This window comes from Labeo rohita, chromosome 20 (assembly GCF_022985175.1).
Source record: "Labeo rohita strain BAU-BD-2019 chromosome 20, IGBB_LRoh.1.0, whole genome shotgun sequence".
Taxonomy (NCBI): domain Eukaryota; kingdom Metazoa; phylum Chordata; class Actinopteri; order Cypriniformes; family Cyprinidae; genus Labeo; species Labeo rohita.
In genome coordinates this window covers 27155685-27173735 of record NC_066888.1, presented here as the reverse complement: position 1 = coordinate 27173735, position 18051 = coordinate 27155685, and the positions used below count along the sequence as shown (strand labels likewise).

The window sequence follows — 18051 nt, the reverse complement described above, 5'->3', positions numbered from 1 at the left end:
TAAAATTTTGTTTAAATGATCACAGTGGAACACAAATACATGAATATGTACATACATATAGTGGATATATTGAGAATAGTCAATATATTGCCAAGACCTCTCCACAACTATTCAGCTGAAATATATCCAAACCACAAGACATTACATAACAGAAAAGTAACTCTAGGTAATAGTCACAGTTTCCAGACTATATCTCATTCCATCAATGCTTATAATTTTAGTTTCTCTGTCAGCATTATCTCTCTAGAGCCGTAGGCTATAATGAACACTAAGCAGGTCTTTCTCTTTGTTCTTGTCCTGTGTAGGAAGTACTGTCCGGCCGGATGTGCAGCGGTGACGGGAGATGTGTCTGGGGACTTATCCCTGGGCTACAGACATGTGAGTAGCGTCTCATTGTTTTCCTCAGGTGTGGCTGGCATGCCGCGGCTCATTCCGCGTCCGTGGGTTTATTTACAAAGCCGACGTGCAGCCAAGCAGATGCTCGGCGGGGTGCTTCCCGAACAGATTTCAGATGCAGCGGCCCGGCCAGGAAAAGCAGCTTCTCTAAGCAGATTTTCCCACAGGTGCTCGGGCCTCTAGGGCCTTCACGGGGAATGTTAAGCGGGCCGCGGTCGGGGGGTGGAATGCGCTAATGGCTCGTCCCATTGTCTGACAGCCATTTGTTGTGACAGGGCTTGTGTGTGTGTGTGGATGTGGATGCCCTGAGGATATGCGGTGACAGATCATTTGTGCTGCCTCCATTGTTTTCTCTGGTCACTTAGTGGGCAGTGAACTCTGAATGAAAGGCGTTTATGTAATTTTGCATACCTCTCCAGCGAATCGGGGTCAGAGCTTTGGTTTATGTGAGGGATTGGAGAGTTTGATGTGGAGAGAATCATGTGCTTGGGCTTTGAGCTATAACTCAAGAAGTTAAGGGTCTTTCTGAAGGCTTAGCATTGTGGTAAAATCTCTTCCTGTTTGTGAAAGCTAAGCTGGCCGAGCTTTATGTGTGTCACGGCATTGATTTTGTGAGGGGAATTGAAAGGTTCTTTTCATTTGAATCAGATGTTTTTTGCATATGCATAGCTTAACCTCTTCAAAACCAAAAGTAGAGTAAACCTTACTGATCACTGTGAGAAACCAAACTGCTGTAGTTAAAATAAAGTCTAAGACAATGAGTGAAAATACTTCTATTTTTTTATTACAAAGAGTGAAATTCCAAAGAGCATTTTGTGTAGGGTCCTATGATTTCTGCGATGCGGAAAATGCAGACGGAATCACGGAATCCAGTCATAAAAATGGAATTTACAGTATAATGTGGAATGTCACAGAATTTTTGGATGAATAAATCAAACTTAGGTCATTACAATTCAATTTAAACACGATATGGACTAGTGTTGGTGAATGTTAAGCCACAAAAATAGTATTTGCTGCATGTCTCTGTGTGAATGAATGGTGAAGACTTGCAGTTTTGTTTACTACACATACTGAAGCACGCATGACGTTTGCGGTGTTTTCAGCCTCTGCCGCCTCAATATATGAGTACATGAACACGTAAACGTAATCTGTAGAACTGAGTCAATTCATTAACATTTTCACGTTTCTTGTAAGAAAAAACAAAACTACCATTATATCATATACAAACTGAAACTTAAAGGTCTTCACAGCAACCCGTCAAAATAAAAGTTTGGTTTAACTTGAAGAAACTGTGACAGAAATATATTACTTAATGTAATGATAGTACATCTGCTAGTAATAAAATCATGAAAATATTATTTACCAAAATTTGTTTTCCAAAAAAATGTGTATATACACAAGACAGTATTTCTAAAAAAAGAAAGAAAGAAAGAAAATAATAATAATAAATTCGTTTTTTTAATAAAAAATCTATTATTTAGAGATGCTTTTGATTTATCAAATTTTAATGAAACCATTAAAAAAGGAATTCAAAAAATGAATGGAAAACAGAATTTGGAAAGAAAAAATGTATTTCATGGGGCCTTAAAATTTTAATTTTTAAAAAAACCTTTAATAAATTGGTGTTAAATTGTGTAAGTTTTGTCATTTCAATTAATTTGACATGCTTTTTTATTAATAAAATTTAATTTAACCATTAAAACAGAGTCTAAAAAAATTTAACTTGAAAAACTGAACCCAAAAACAATTAAAATGGGGAAAAAAACTGAATTTGGAAAAAAAATCCAATGGAATTTGGGAAAAAATAAAACTGATTTTTTTTTAATGGACCCCAACAATCATGTAAATATAAAGCAGTTATAATTTGAAAATACATACTGTATTCATAGTAATAGTTTGTAGTAATTAAAACAATGTTTTTCCTTATTTTTTGAAAGAAATTAATGCTTTTATTCAGCAAGGACTTAATCATTCGATCAGAAGTTACGGCAAATGTATAATGTTTCTAAAAAAATATTTCAACTAAATGCTTTTATTTTAAAATTTGTATTCACCAAAGAATTATAAAATTCTTTGAATACAAATAAATAAGAATTAATGCTTTTATTTTGAAATTTGTATTCATTAAAAATTGTGCAAATATATCACAGTTTCCACAAAAATATGAAGCAACACAACTTTTTTTAACATTCATAATTCTTGAGCAGAAAATCATCATATTAGAATGATTTCTGAAGGATCATTTGACACTGAAAACTGGAGAAATGATAATAACAGGTATAAATTACACTTAAAATGTATACAAATAAAAAATCCGTTATTTGAAATTGTAATATTTCACAATATTAATAGTTTTACTGTATTTTTGATCAATTAAACGCAGCCTTGGTACACATAAGACTCAAAAATGTGGTAAATAATATACAGTTTAAAAAAGTAAGTAGTTTGTAATAAAAAAAAAATGCTAAGTGAATAGAAATAGACTAAAAGATGTAAAACACAGAAAGAAACTGGAAAATGCACTTTCTGGTTGTGGGAAAAGTCTAGTGTATCAGAGCTTGACTATATCTCTGTGTTGTATTTTGCTAATGATACATTTCTACAGACTAAAGGGATGGTAGGGGGAACGCTTTCTGCTTTAAGTTGTCCTAACCCCCATCACGGATCACAGGATTTTAAGAAAGACAACAGACACACAACAGGGTCTTTCCCCACAATGGAGGACAAGGGGGCGCATTTCCACCCTGCTGCTGTCTGCTTTGATATGCGAGCGTGGAGGGCTTTAGAAAGAGCCAGAGCGATTGATTACTTCACATTGGCTTTTGTGTAGATGGGGTGGAGCAGTGGACTCTGGGATTACAGACAGATAATGCCACCACGGTGAGGGTGTGGATCTGCCCTCCAGAGCCATTCAGCAGTCACTCCAACACACACACACGCACATTTATTCATTGTCCTGACACCTTAATCTCAGATTTAGGGTTCATCAATACTTTAAAAGACTGAATGAATCAAATAAATAAAATCTGTTTGCACATATAGCACCACCCTCCTCTTTATGCAAATAAATGAAACCTAATTCCCACAGTGCACCGTACAAGGTTACTAGTTTTGCTAGCATTACTTAGTTTTTTTAATAAGAAATTAATACTTTTATTCATCAAAGACACATGAAATGTACCAAAAATGACATTAAAGTGATTTATAAAAATGTATATTTTTAAATATTTCAAAGTAGAAAAAAGTTATGTTAAAGTGTAATAATATTTCATGTTTTTTTTTTACAATTTTATTAGAATTATTACATTGATTTACTGTATTTTTCATCAATAAATGCAACCTGGCTGAGTATAAGAGACTTACCGACCACAAAGTTTTGAATGGTAGTGTAAATTTTGTCGCCAAGAAGTTTCTCTGATTTGTTTAAAAATTTCTCAAAAGGCTCCTTGGCTTCATGCTGTGACCCGTCCTGCACTGAGGAGATTTGACTCGAGCTCATGCTCTTTCACTAAAAAAAAACTCATTATGCAAAGGTGCTTCTAAGGACGGTTAAGAATAAGGACTTCTTATTTGCATAAAGAAGCTACATATGAATGACAGCAATACTGAGTCAGTTAATAAACAAATAAGCATTAGAGCAAAGCAACGAAATAAACGTGCTTGCAAAGTTAAGTTACTAAGGCAAGCTTTACTATTACTATTGCTATTGTCCTAAGACTTATTTCCATTGTCTTCAACATGACAGACCGGAAGTCGTTTATTTTGAAAATGGAACATTATACACTTTTGTAACATTATACACTATACCATTCAAAAGCTTGGGAGTCAGTATAATTTTGGGGGGGGAAATAAATTATAGAAATTAATACTTTTATTTAGCAAGGATGCTTTAAATTGATCAGAAGTGATGATAAAGACATTTATAATGTTACAAAATATTTCTGTTACAGATAAATGCTGTTCTTACAAACTTTCTATTCATCAGAGAAACCTGAAAAAAATTCTACTTGGCTCTTTTCAAAATAATAATAATAATAATAATAATAATAATAACCAATGTCTTTTGAGCAGCAAAACAGAATATTTGAATGATTTCTGAAGAATCATGTAACTAGAGTAATGATGCTAAAAATTCAGCTTGAAATCACAGGAATAATTGACATTTTAAAATGTATTCAAATCGAAAATGGAATGGTTATTTTAAATAGTAAAAATGTTTTACAATTTTACTGTTTTTGCTGTACTTTATATTAAATAAATGCAGGTGTTGGTGAGCATAAGAGACTTCTTTAAAAAAAACGTAAATTTTACTGTTCAAAAACTTTTGTCTGGTAGTGTATGTATTTAGAATTTTTGGTTCCAATTCAAATATATATTAGATGCTTTTAAATATTTGAATTTTTGTGGCTAGATCATGTAACCACCTGACCGGATATGATGTAGTCTAATCAAAACTAAAAGTTATTATTTTATTATTGAAACACTATTTATGTAAAATTTGGCAGTTATGAGTAATAATGAGTAAATTAATATTATTTTTTTATGATTGTTAAACGTGACGTGTGTGATATATTTATATATTAATTATTCATTCATTTTTAACAATGACAAATAAACAGAGGGTAAGGGTCTTTTTTATAACGAAATAACCAGAAAGCATTATTTAGGCCTATTTTGAAGGCAAAATCAAACTTTGTAGATTTTTTTGTACATTCTAGCAGCCAGAAAGAAACACCCAGAGCACTGTGGCATTGAAGTAGTGTTTTGCATGGGCCAGCACGACATTTATGCATCATAAATCAAAGGTAGAGACTGCAGTTGTTAGATAGCGCTGTATTTATGGCCTTTACTGGAGGAGACATGTTCAGGTTAATGAAGCATCTCAGTCTGAATGCAGAGCAGCTGTTTCTGCTGATAACACACAATACGTCGTCTGTTACCTCATCACTGTAATGATTTGCAAGTAGCTAATGGGCTCAGTGTAAAACACAGGACCACCCCAGAGACCGTACACACTTCTGTTTAGTTTTCCCTCCGTAGTCAGTTTTAAGTGGCCTTGCCTCCGGAAGTATTTTTGTAATTAATTTTATCTTCAGCTTTAAGATTCAAAGTAAAAAGGTCTTTTAAGTATTTAACACTTGTTGTGGTTAATGTTTATTATGAGGCAGTGAACTATGCACATGGTAGTTGAAGATTTCAACGTGTTTTGTGGTATTAACTTTAAGGATTAGTTGTTCAACTGATCATTCATTGAAATAACGATCAAGTTCTGAAAAAAAGCAAGTAGATTTTTGTTATATTGCAGATGAGAAAGGGAAAAATTACATATACCAGATGTATATATTAAGAAACACCCGCATTTAGACGACACGCGTGTGCTCTCAGGGTCAAAGCTCAGTGTTACTCAACACACATTTATATTGTAAGAAAGTGATTTGTCATAATCATCAGATCACAGTGTTCACATTCCATTAGGGCTGTTACCTGGCCTAGCCAATTGAGTAAAAGGGCCTTTGGAAAGGTTATTCATGCAAAGGCATTTTCTGTGACAAAGTGGTAGCATTAGCGGTGGTAGCTGAGGAATGCTAAGCATTTCCACTGGCTGCTACAATTACTGTAATTGTTGCCCCAGAATGAAATTATAAAGCCCTCCTCAGTCAGAAATTAATCTTTTGTGACTAAAAACGTGCATGCTTTATGTTCATTGGAGGTCTGTCTTAGTAATTATCAAATACTAGAGCAAACAGAGATGAATGCCTACATAATTACTAACAGGAAGAAATTACAAATGATAAATTTTAAATACAAATACATTAATATAGAAAAGTGTTTTTAAGTTGTATTAAAATTGCACAATATTACTGTTGTTTTTTTGTTTATAAATGCAAGTATCTTCTGCTCACCAAGCCTGCATTTCCAAAGTACAGCAAAAACAGTAAAAATTTTAAATGTGTATATACATATTCTATTTGAATATATTTTAAAATGTAATTTATTCCTGTGATTTCAGCTGAATTTTTAGCAGCATTACTTCAGCCACATGATTCTTCAGAAATCATTCTAATATTCTGATTTGCTGCTCAAAAAACATTTACTATTATTATGTTGAAAACAGCCGAGTAGAATTTATTCAGGTTATATTTATCTGAAATATAAATATTTTGTTAGAAATTAGAAATGCCTTTATAATCACTTTTGATATAATTCTAGATAAATGCTGATCTTTGGATCTTACTATTCATCAAAGAATCAAAAAAAATGTATTCAACTGTTTTAAATATAGTTAAACTCAAAATGAATATATGAATATTAATTTTTCATACTGTACAGTATAATGTTCTTTTTTTTTATTTAGACAAAATATTAATAAAATATTTTTAATATCAACAATTTCTCTGTTAATTGTCAATATATGAAAATAACTGGCTTTATTGGTATTGTTCTGATATTGTTTTCGTCAACTGAATTTAATCGCTATATCAGTCTAAAAAAAAAAAATCAACAAAATTTAGATTCATTTTAAAGGAAAGTTTTGATAAAACACAAAAGGTGACACCAAAAAAAAAACAAAAAAAAAAACACTAAAGGTTATGTATGAGTAAAAACACACTTGTTAAGGCTTCTCAGTCTCTGTCCTCTCTCTGTCTGTCCCTTCATTATTGTGACTGAGTGCTGTCTGTACTTTCTATTTCAGACATCAGTTTTGTGTAAAGCAGCGGTGCATGCTGGGGTCATCATGGACCAGTTCGGAGGACCAATCACTGTGGAGGAGTGCCGAGGGCTCAGTCATTACCCTGCGGTCAGAGCCAACGGCATCCAGTCAATAGAGTAAGTTACTCCAGTGGTTTCTGTGGTCTTCCTCTATGACAGAAGCTTGAAGCCTCAGATTTTATCTGTGCTACAGAATGCTTTTATATCCGTAGGTGAGTCAGACATCAGCATGTGGGCTTTCTGCTGTATAAAAAGGAATAAAATGTTGATGTTTACATGTTTACAGTTGAAGTCTATGGGGCAAATATGCAACAAATATGCGACTTCCATTCTAAGTGGATTTCTGTCAACATGTGTGTTTACATTAAGTTTGCCAGGGAAGACTGTTAGATTACAGTTTGAAGTATTGAAATATCTGTCTTACGAGTTCCCCTGACAAGTCACAACATGTCTTATTCCGGAGCTTCATCTAACGGCTATGGCTGAATGTGACCTTGGTAGGTTCTCCGGCAATACAGCAGTTGTTATTAAGTGGTGCTTCCTGCTGCCTTTTGTGTGATCGATGGTTCAGGTACTACCTAATGTCACGGACACTCTGTCTGGACTGTTGCGGGTTCACAGATTTGTCATCTGGGAATTGGGGGGCAGGTTGAGAAAGACATTGAGATTGCCTCTCGTTATAGTCTCTGAGGAGTGCTTGAAGTGTCCATTGAGGAGTGATTTATTAGGAGGACAACAGGCAGCTCTCTAGAGCCATTTAAAACCTGGTGAAGCCTAACAAAACAAATGCAGATTAAGATCATTTTCTGACTTTTTTGAGCGAATATTGATAGGATTAGTAGATAGAGAAAACAAGAAATGATGAGGAGAAGACCAGCATGGTTTAATGTGTCATGTGCGTGCACTAGGCCATGGCACCTGTTTATTTTTTATTTATTTATTTATTAAAAAGGGCTAGAAATTATAATCACAGTAGTTGTTGTAATAGTAAATTGACTTGTGTTGGTTACTGTGGTGTGCTAATTGGTTTTTGATGTGTTGCAATGTGATTTCTTGGGTGTTCACTAGAGCATTGCTATGCAGTTACTGAAACCCCTACTGCCACAGTTCATGTTCCTGTGCCAAGAATGGCTCTTGGCCATTTCACAGTCATGCAAACTGGAAACTACTATGAATTGGAAAAAAACGAACAATGATGTAATGGGTTTTGTTGCTACATTTGTATTTTTATATATATATAGAGAGAGAGAGAGAGAGAGAGAGTGGTACGTAACAAGTCCAAAAATCAACATGCAACAAGTGTATAAGAAAGGCTAACAATCAATTTTTGAAAAAATTACTGTAACTTACCAAAAAACCTGTCACTCGGCATTTGTTTGTAGTGTGGACATTGTTGCTGAATTTAGTGTGCTGATTAACTGAATAGCCAGTCTTTGTCCAAGTATTTTTTTTAGCTTTGTTTCATCCACTGCCGCTTTTGTGAAGTCCTTTATTCTGGTTTCTGTAGACCTTTTTAAGTTTCTTAAAGGGATAGTTCACCCAATAATGAAAACTACCCTATATTTACTCACCCTCAAGCCATCCTAGGTGTATATGACTTTCTTACAAATACAGTCGGAGTTATATTAAAAAATGTCCTGGCTCTTCCAAGCATTATAATGGCAGCAAATGGCTGTCAATTTTTTGAAGTCCGATAAAGTGCGTCCATCCATGATAAAAAGTACTCCACACCAGAGTATGTGGAGTGCAAGAATTTCCCCTCCGCACTCCAAGCATTCAATAATCACTCCGCTCCAGCTCCGCTCCGGGTTCACCATTTCCCACTCCCTCCTCCACTCCTCACTCAGCTGATCAGGAACACCGCTCCGCCTTCACTCCATTTTCTACAGATTTCTGCTCATTCAAAATCGGATACAGATGAAGCAGCACTCTAAGATTACATTTGATTGAATCCATTATTGAGATAGCAACTGCATGTGTAAATAAGTGTTGTACCTGTTTAAATCATGCTTTTATCCGAAAATATTCAGTATCTAGGAGGAGCAAACAAATTCCTCAAACTATCCTCCTAAACTTCCCACTCATGTATACTGCTGTCAGTATAATCTTCACATTCTTTCTGAGCTCAGTGATCCATCTATATCAAGCTAGCTGACTATGTTTAACATGTGAGTTCTTGCTAAATATGCAGTTATATTACAGGCCGTTGGCATGAATTGTACTCGTGAAAACCACAACGCTCTGGCTTTAAAAAAAAAAAAAAAAAAACGCTCCTCGCTCCGTTCAGAATCACACCGCTCCGCTCACATACTCTGCTCCCCACGGGGTCCGGGTGGTTAATAAAGGCCTTCTGAAGTGAATCAATGCATTTGTGTGAGAAAAATATCCATAGTTAAAGCTTTATAAACCGTAATCCCTAGTTTCCGCTAACTGCCGCGTTCACGAGAGAGTGGCGTTCAAGCGGATGACGTAAGATGTTGACATAGCGTGTTCTTCTAATTTGTGACCAGTGTTGTGTTTTGTTTTGTTCTCTCTTCCTCTCAAAGAAGAAAGTCATATACACTTAGAATGGCTTGAGGGTGAGTAAACCATGTGGTAGTTTAAATTTTTGTGTGAACTGTCCCTTTAAGTTTATTCTCAATTTGTTAGCAACCAAACTGTTGTTGTTCACAAATGTGTTGTGAGGCGCTACATGTCTCCTCCTGTGTCCTGCATCACTAGTTCTGGGGTTCCAGTTCAGCAGGTTTTTAGGGCTGGAGTTGAACCACTCTTTCCAGCCTGGGGCCCTGTTTTCTATAGTGGAAATGCGGAGAATGGTTCAAGATGAGACACGAGCCATTGAAAAAGGGATATGGGTGTTTGAGTAGTTTTTAGTGCGTTGCTATCTCGTGTCTAGTATGTTCTGGGTGTTTACTAGAGAGTAGCTATGTACTTACTAGGTGTTCTGAATGGATTTTAGTGCATCGCTATGCTGTTGCTTTTTGCTAGAGCATTGACATGCAGCTACTGCAGTGTTCTGAATGGTTTTAAGTGCAGTATTGTGTGCCGTCCACCTTTTTCTGGGTGTTTACTATGGCGTTTCTACGCAGTTACTGCGTGTTCTGAATGGATTTCAGTGCATTGCTATGTTGTGGCAGTTTGCTAGAGCATTGTTATGTAGTCATTGGATTTAGAGTGGTTTTTGGTGCAGTATTTTGATTCCAAATGGATTTTAGTGCTGTCTAGTGTGTTCTGTGTGTTTATAAGTGCATTGCTGTGAAGTTACTGGGTGTTCTGAATGGATTTTATTGCATTGTTATATAACTTCTGCCTGCTAGAGGAATTCTATTTAGTTACTTGGGTGTTCTGTTTTTTTTTTTTAAAGCATTTCTGTTTGACTGCTAGGGTCCTGGATGTGGGGTTTTATATATTTAATTGTCACTCACATGTTTCATTTTATTCTTTAACTAAACCAAACTATGAGAAATGGTAATAGTGTTGCTTGTCTTGCCAAAATATTAATGCATACGAAGCTGGTGAAGTTACACAGGTGGATTAGCCATTTATTTCACAAACCAATTGATTAGTCAAACTAAATCCATCATCTCCGCTCTAAGGAGATTATGTTGATGATGTAACAGTCCTCAGGGTCTACTTTAACCTAACTGAATAACGACAATCAATATCAGTTCCTGTAATTACATTGCTTGGGTTTTGATCTCTCAGGCTTTCCGCATGTTTTATTGCACGCACTCAAACGGTTATTTGAGTCTGGCGACTCTGATCAGCACTTGATTCACTTTTCCGTTGATTTTATTAGATTATATTTCTGTCACCAGCAGTTTATAGCTTATATTCCCAGGCTTCAGACTTTTATTTATTTTTTTGCTGTTTTTGGCACGCCACTCGCCATATCCTATTTCGGTTCGTTCACGCTGTCATAAACCACTTTGTACCCTGAACTCTGAAACGGTTTGCTCGACTGCCATAAAAGTAATGAAAAAGTAATCACATCCAGGAAGCCTGTGATAATGACAGGTTTTTAAGTAATGGCTGACAGAGATGCAATTTCCCAGCCTGTTCCTCTCTAATTACCAGCACACTGCTCTTTTCACCGGCCCAGCTGTACCCCAGTTCTCCTGTCAGAGGGGGAGATGCGGGACGCAGTGAGGGAGGTCTTCTGAATTTGGCAACACAACGGGGTTGACAATGGAAATCTCCCTTTTGGCCCCTGTAGGCGTTACTTTCACATGACAGGGCCTTAATTAATCACTGTAATAATGATCTTTTGTGTCTGAAACACTCAGTGCTCACTGATATTTTTGTTTTTTCTTGTCTTTCAGTGGCTCGTTGTCTGAATCCCTCTTCACATTTGTGACAAACGGTAAGCACTTTTGTTTTATGGTTCAATGGTGATGTGAATTGAGCACACATATTGGTGTAGGATTAATCCCATTATTTCCTGAACCGTGTTGACATGATTAGTTTTTGCCACCTGCTGTTATTCCTGCTGCCATTGTGTGTTATGGTTTTGTTTGACTGGTATATTTACACCTCTGCAAAAAAGGAAGTAGCTTAATCACCCTGTGCCGACCCAACAGGTTTTTTTTAACCAGTTCGGATATGGGAAGCCCTGTTTGCTCTTTATCAGGGTAAATGGTAGGCGTGGGAATATCTTATCACCCGAGTTTGCTTTTCTCGGGCTGTTTGAGTCTGGCACAGACCGGTTGGCATTTACCTGTACTGACGCGCTCCATGCAGCTCTGCAGAAGCTGATGAATCAAACTCTCACGGTGGTTGCCAAACATGTACATGTGCCAACACATGCACCAAACATGGTTATGCAGGCTGCTAAATTCAGAGTAATTATGTTTCCATTACTCTGTTTTTATGCACATTTTGAAGTATGACATCAGAAACGAGAGACTGAAACGGCAAATTGAAAAAAATAAATAAATAATAAAATCCCTTAATTTGCAAAAAAAAATTATGCTTGCTTGAGGTGGTTTTTTACTTGTGCAAAAGAGTTAATTTGAATAATGGGAGATGGAATCACATTTACCGAATATATTCATTCTTGCGCATCAAAAAAGTCATGTGACTTTGCACTATGGGACGGCATAACCTGACTAACCAGCAGACCGATTTCATTGCACAGCATCTGAAATGTTGTTATTGTCGTTCTGAATTGCCAGAGCAAAGTATTTCGTTAAAGTATTTGTATATAATTACATCCCAGAATTGTCTTACACGACTGCGTTCCCAAAGAGCAGGAATCCAACTCCGGAAGCAATGACGAAACCGATATGATTTATTATATATGAAAACTATTATATTCAGTAGCTTCTCCTGCTTTTCTTAGTGATATTTAGTGCCAGTTTATAAGGAAGTTACGATTTTGTTATCTTTGACTAGATGAAAACAATGCTTTTTTTTATGCGATATTCCCTATAAAATAAGTGAAATTCACAACTTTGAAATAAAACTTAATTAATGGCTTTTAAATTTTAATCACAGTGGCAAAATATAATTAAAAAAAATAAAATATGAGAAAATAAAAATGTAATAGGATGAAATCAAGAAATATTTCAAACTTTTTTTTGTATTTGATTTATGTATATAAATTATATATGTACCCACAAAAGATTTTTTGTATTTGCTAAATATAATTAACTAATAGATTTTTTTTTCTGTCAACTTTTTATAGTTATGCAAAACAATGGTAATTTTCACTATTTAACTTGAAAGATATATAAATAAATAAAAAATAACTTGAAATATGTTTAATCACACAAAAATATATATGTATATAAAAATGTACTATATATATAATATATATATATACATAGTATACGCACCTCTTTGAGTATTGAAACCAGCGAAGACGAAATATAATTCAGAAATATGTCATGTCGTAAGACAAAATCTGTTTTGCAAGCTGTATTGCCGCTGTTGTTGTTTTTAGCATAGGCATAATGCAACGGCATTCCCATAGAAACCAGTGCACATTACGTAAAACGAAAGAGCGCTTGTAGACACACAAAACGGAAATGAACAGTTGCGATACACTGTGTGGACAGTCTGATTTAAATCGGATTCCATTCGGATATGCACAAAATTGGATTTGGGCTGACAGTCTGAACGAGGCTAAAAGCTAATTCCATAGGATGTGCAAGTGGAAACTCTCTACTTCACTACTACACTTCTTAAAATAAAGGTTCCAAAAGTCAGTTTTTTACAGCAATGCCACAGAATCGTTATTTTTGGTTTCCTAAAAGAACCATTGTTTTCTTAGTGTGAAAAACATTTAAAAATCTATAAAGAATCTTTTGTGGAATGGAGAAGTTATATGGATGTTGAAGGTTCTTCACGGAACCATGGATGCCAATAAAAATCCTTTGTTTTTAAAAATGTTTTTTCAACTGACAACCTGAATGCATTGACTGTTCACTACTTGCTTTAGTGATGCACACAAGCTTTACTGAGCTGTTATTATAGATTTGTTGAAGTACCTTTCCCAATCGTTACGACCCTAATCTCTTCTGTGCAGAAGTGGACTTGTGTTCAGTGTGCATTGTTGATGTATTGCATGAGTTCCTGATGACAGGAGTTGATAGATGTGTGGACGTCAGTCGATCCATGTCAATTGATTCCAATTGATTCCCATTAATCCAATTAGCTTAAAGCACAGCGTGCACCCAGCATCAAGTGAGCGTCCTACCCTCACTAGCCTCTTAGCTAGATCCACACACAGAACACTCACAAACAGTATGTGATGAGACCTCTGAGGTATCAAGATGCAATTTTGTGGCGCTTTATGTCTTACCAAATACTCAAACGCATATACAGTGGATTTCAGACACCATGTTGAAATTCAGAGATTAAAAATCCTGTTTAAAACTGAAAACGAACAATTTTAGTATTTGAAAGAAATGAAAACAAAGAAACATAATGATGTGAAATAAAGAAAAATATAAAACTAAGCATTTTCTCCAGCATTCGTGGACTTTTGGACCCCACTGTAATTATAGTGAGTGTACAGAGACTTCAATCGGGAATCTTTTCCGACCTCCTGCTGAGATTCTCCTTGTCTTCTTCCTGAGTTTTTTCTGCTCACATATGCTAAATGTGTGGAATGTGATAGTGTTAGCCAAATCGGGACTAAGCAACAGGATGTATTGGCCCTGTTTTTCTCTCTTTAAAGGAAGTGGGTGTCTTTTCCCCCTCTTTTATTGTAATATTGTTGTGTTCATAGCACATACGTCTCCATTTAACTGTACACATGGTGGGTATTTTAAGAGCTCTGGGCTTCCTGTTGAGTCAATGCACACGTAACTGAGTTTTTGCTCCACATGTGTGTTTTATTATGCCAAAAGCAAATGCTAGACATGACTAGAACCAACATTACTCTCTTTTGATCTTCTTTTTTTGGGGGGGGTGAATTTGGAATTCATTAATATGTCACCATAGTTGCACATGTGGCACGAATCACAAGATGCCTGACACTTACACTACCATTTAAAAGATTTTTGTTTTTGAAAGCTGTCTTTTGTGCTGAACAAGGCTGCATTTATTTGATCAGAAATACAGTAATATTGGAAAGTAATTCCATTTAAAAATAGTACAATTTAAAATACCAGTTTTGGATTTTAATGTACACTACCAGTCAAAAGTTTTTGAACAGTAAGATTATTATTATATATATATTTTTTTAAAGAAGTCTCTTCTGCTCACCAAGCCTGCATTTATTTGATCCAAAGTAATATTATATATAAAAATATCATATTTTTGCTATTTAAAATAACTGTTTTCTATTTGAATATATTTTAAAATGTAATTTATTCCTGTGATTTCAAAGCTGAATTTTTAGAATGATTACTCCAGTCACACAATCTTTCAGAAATCATTCTAATATTCTAATTTGCTGCTTAAAACATTATTATTATTATTATTATTATTATTATTATTATTTTGAAAAGACCCAAGTAGAATTTTTTTCAGGTTTCTTTGATGAATAAAAAAGTTCAGAAGAACAGCATTTATCTGAAATAGAAATCTTTTGTAACATTATTAATGTCTTTATCATCACTTTTGATCAATTTAAAGCATCCTTGCTAAAAAAAAAAAAAGGTGTTTAAATTAAATTAAAATTATTTAAATTATACTGACTTCAAGCTTTTAAATGGTATATTGTATAATGTTACAAAAGCTTTTTATTTCAGATGGGTGCTGGTCTTTGGACCAGCTTTTTAAATATTTATTTTTCTTGAACAGCAAATCAGAATATTAGAATGATTTCTGAAGGATCATGTGACACTGAAGACTAGAAGACGAAAATTTTGCTTTGATCAAAGGAATAAATTACACTTGAAAATCTATTCAAATAGAAAGCAGTTATTTTAAATAGTAAAAATATTTCACAGTATTACTGCTTTTGCTGTGTTTGGATCAAATAAATGCAGGCTTGGTGAGCAGAAGACAAGAGAAAAATGTTTTGACTGGTAGTGTGTTTTAAAGTGTAGTTTATTTCTGTGATTTCAAAACTGAATTTTCAGCATCATGATCCTTCAGAAGTCACTCTAATATGCTGATTTGCTGCTCAAGAAACATTTCTTATCAGTGTTGAAAACAGTTGTACTGCTTTATATATTTGTGGAAAGTGTGAATAATTTTTCTGGATTCCATAATAAACAAAAATTCAAAAGAACAGCATTTTTTTTTTAAAAATAGAATTTTACTTAACTGTCACTTTTGATCAGTTGAATGCATCCTTACTTTAAAAAAAAACTGACTTCAAACTTTTAAACAGTAGTATATGTTCCAATTTAAATGTGTTTCTGACCACAATACTCTCTCTTTCACAGATTGCAGTCAACAGAGTGTTCTTCAACCTGTGAGCACTACTACAAACTTGTCATCACATAATACCTCCTCTGACGGGACTGAAGTTGAGTGGTTTCCTAACAGCACCCAACCAGGTGTCTCTGATGACCTTAACAATAAGCATCCAAAATCGCTTCAGATTGACCTTGGAGAAAAGAGGAGGATCACAGGTAATACTTGTAGCCTTCATAACCTAATCTCATTTAAATGCTCGTCTCTGGGTCCCCTGACTCTGCCAGTTTCCTCTTGAACATCTCAATGTGCAAATGCCTCATTAATTAGTGCTTCAGGTAGAAATGTAATGCTGTTACATTAAAACAAACATTCAAACATGTTGGAAAGACCCAGAGTTGGTTCCAGAGACTGTATTTATCCTTACAAAAGGTCTTTCTCGTGATCAGCTCTGGAGTGCCGAGCATTACACACTCAGAGCACATGAGCGTCTACCCCTCCCCGTCCACTAACTGGTATCTTTTGAACAGTTCCTGGTATTGCATAAAAACACAGAAAGGCCCTCTCTGTGTCTATTCATCACCCATACAAACCCTCTTACAAAAGCACATTTAAATTTAGGAACGCGCCGGACATGCGTTTATTTTGAGCACGACTGTGTGTAGACAGCGCAACCGAGTTAATTTCATACAGTTCAAGGAGTGAGAGAATGCTCACTTTGTCTCCTGGAGGGGAATCTGTGCTTTTGGACACGATGACCCTGAGTGAAACCGGCCCGTCTCAAATAGGAAGCTCTGTTAACGTTGTGATGAGGGCGTAAATTTGTGAGGCTAAATAAAACTGGAGGAAAAGCATCTCTTTATCCATGGGGTCAGCATTCTGCATTTTTTCTGAGGAAGCTTTTGTCAACAGGCATGAAAAATTCATGTTTTTTTTTTTCTTTTTTAAATACATTGCCGTAGAGAGTAGAGTAAATGAAAGCAGTGAGACACAAGAGACTAGTGTTAGTGGTATATATCAGGAGGAACACCCTTATACAGTCAAACCAAAAATTATTCAGACACCAGATATAATTTGTGATGTTCTTTTACTAGTGGGTGCAGGACACCATAATTCATTTATGTAAATGAGGATAGAAAAATAAAGTAAACTGTGACATTATACCCAAAAATTCTTCCTACAATGGACTACCAGTAAAACTGATACATTTAGGACCAGCAATTATTCAGACACTTTGAGCTGACCATGATTTGCTTAAATGTTTTTCTTTAATTGCTAATGCAACCTTTTTATGCCACAGACTGAACAAAATTAAGCATTGCCTTGTAACTGGTCAACAAAGTATTGATAATTGTGTAAATATTGCCATACTAACAGTTGTCTAAATTTCAGGTTGACTGTAATCCATTACATACCTTTCTGTCAAAGTTATCTGAGATTATCAAGATGAATTTGTTCTGATCGAAAAATCAGCATATTAGAATGATTTCTGAATGATCATGTGACACTGAAAACTGAAGTGAAGATGCTGAAAATGCAGCTTGGCATCACAAGAATAAATTACATTTTAACAAATTGTTGACGCCAAACTCGCGTCAGACAGTTGGACTGTTCTGAAGTTAGTTGCTATATCTGTTCTAACTGATCCGACTTAAGGTTTTCAAAAACCAGACTATCTTAACCACCAAAAATCCCATAGACTTTGTTTGAGGGGGTGAAAACTTTTGTACAGTAAGAGTGTTTTTGTTTACAGTAAGCGTGTTTAAGCTGTGTATCACTAGCAAAGCTTAATGATTGTCCCAGGACAACATGCTAATCATGCTAAAACATGCTAGCAACATGTTAACCATGTTAAAAACATGCTAGCAAAATAATAATGATAGCAACAAGGTAATTATGCTAGCAACATGCTAACAAAATGTTAATCATGCTAATAACATGCTATGCTGATGTTGCCTTCACATGCTATCGGAAATTTTGTATTTCCCAATCATGAAGTCGTGATTACGAACTTGTCGCATTCAAGTGATTTGTTGTCGGAAAGAATAAAATGTAGTATTTCATTGGTTGATAACTATAAACATAGTAAAGATGACTTCAGAGGGTGTTCATGTCCAGTGTCCGATTAGG

At 35.2% G+C, this 18051-nt stretch overlaps 1 protein-coding gene across 1 annotated transcript in view; it reads left to right on the top strand.

The window, feature by feature from the left end:
- dcbld1 (discoidin, CUB and LCCL domain containing 1) overlaps positions 1-18051 on the top strand; it is a 43659-nt gene that overhangs the window by 12712 nt on the left and 12896 nt on the right. Inside the window, exons 5-8 of the mRNA XM_051139518.1 lie at positions 306-378; positions 7091-7224; positions 11430-11470; positions 15951-16139. Coding sequence (XP_050995475.1) covers positions 306-378; positions 7091-7224; positions 11430-11470; positions 15951-16139 — 437 coding nt within the window. The remainder of the gene's footprint in view (positions 1-305; positions 379-7090; positions 7225-11429; positions 11471-15950; positions 16140-18051) is intronic.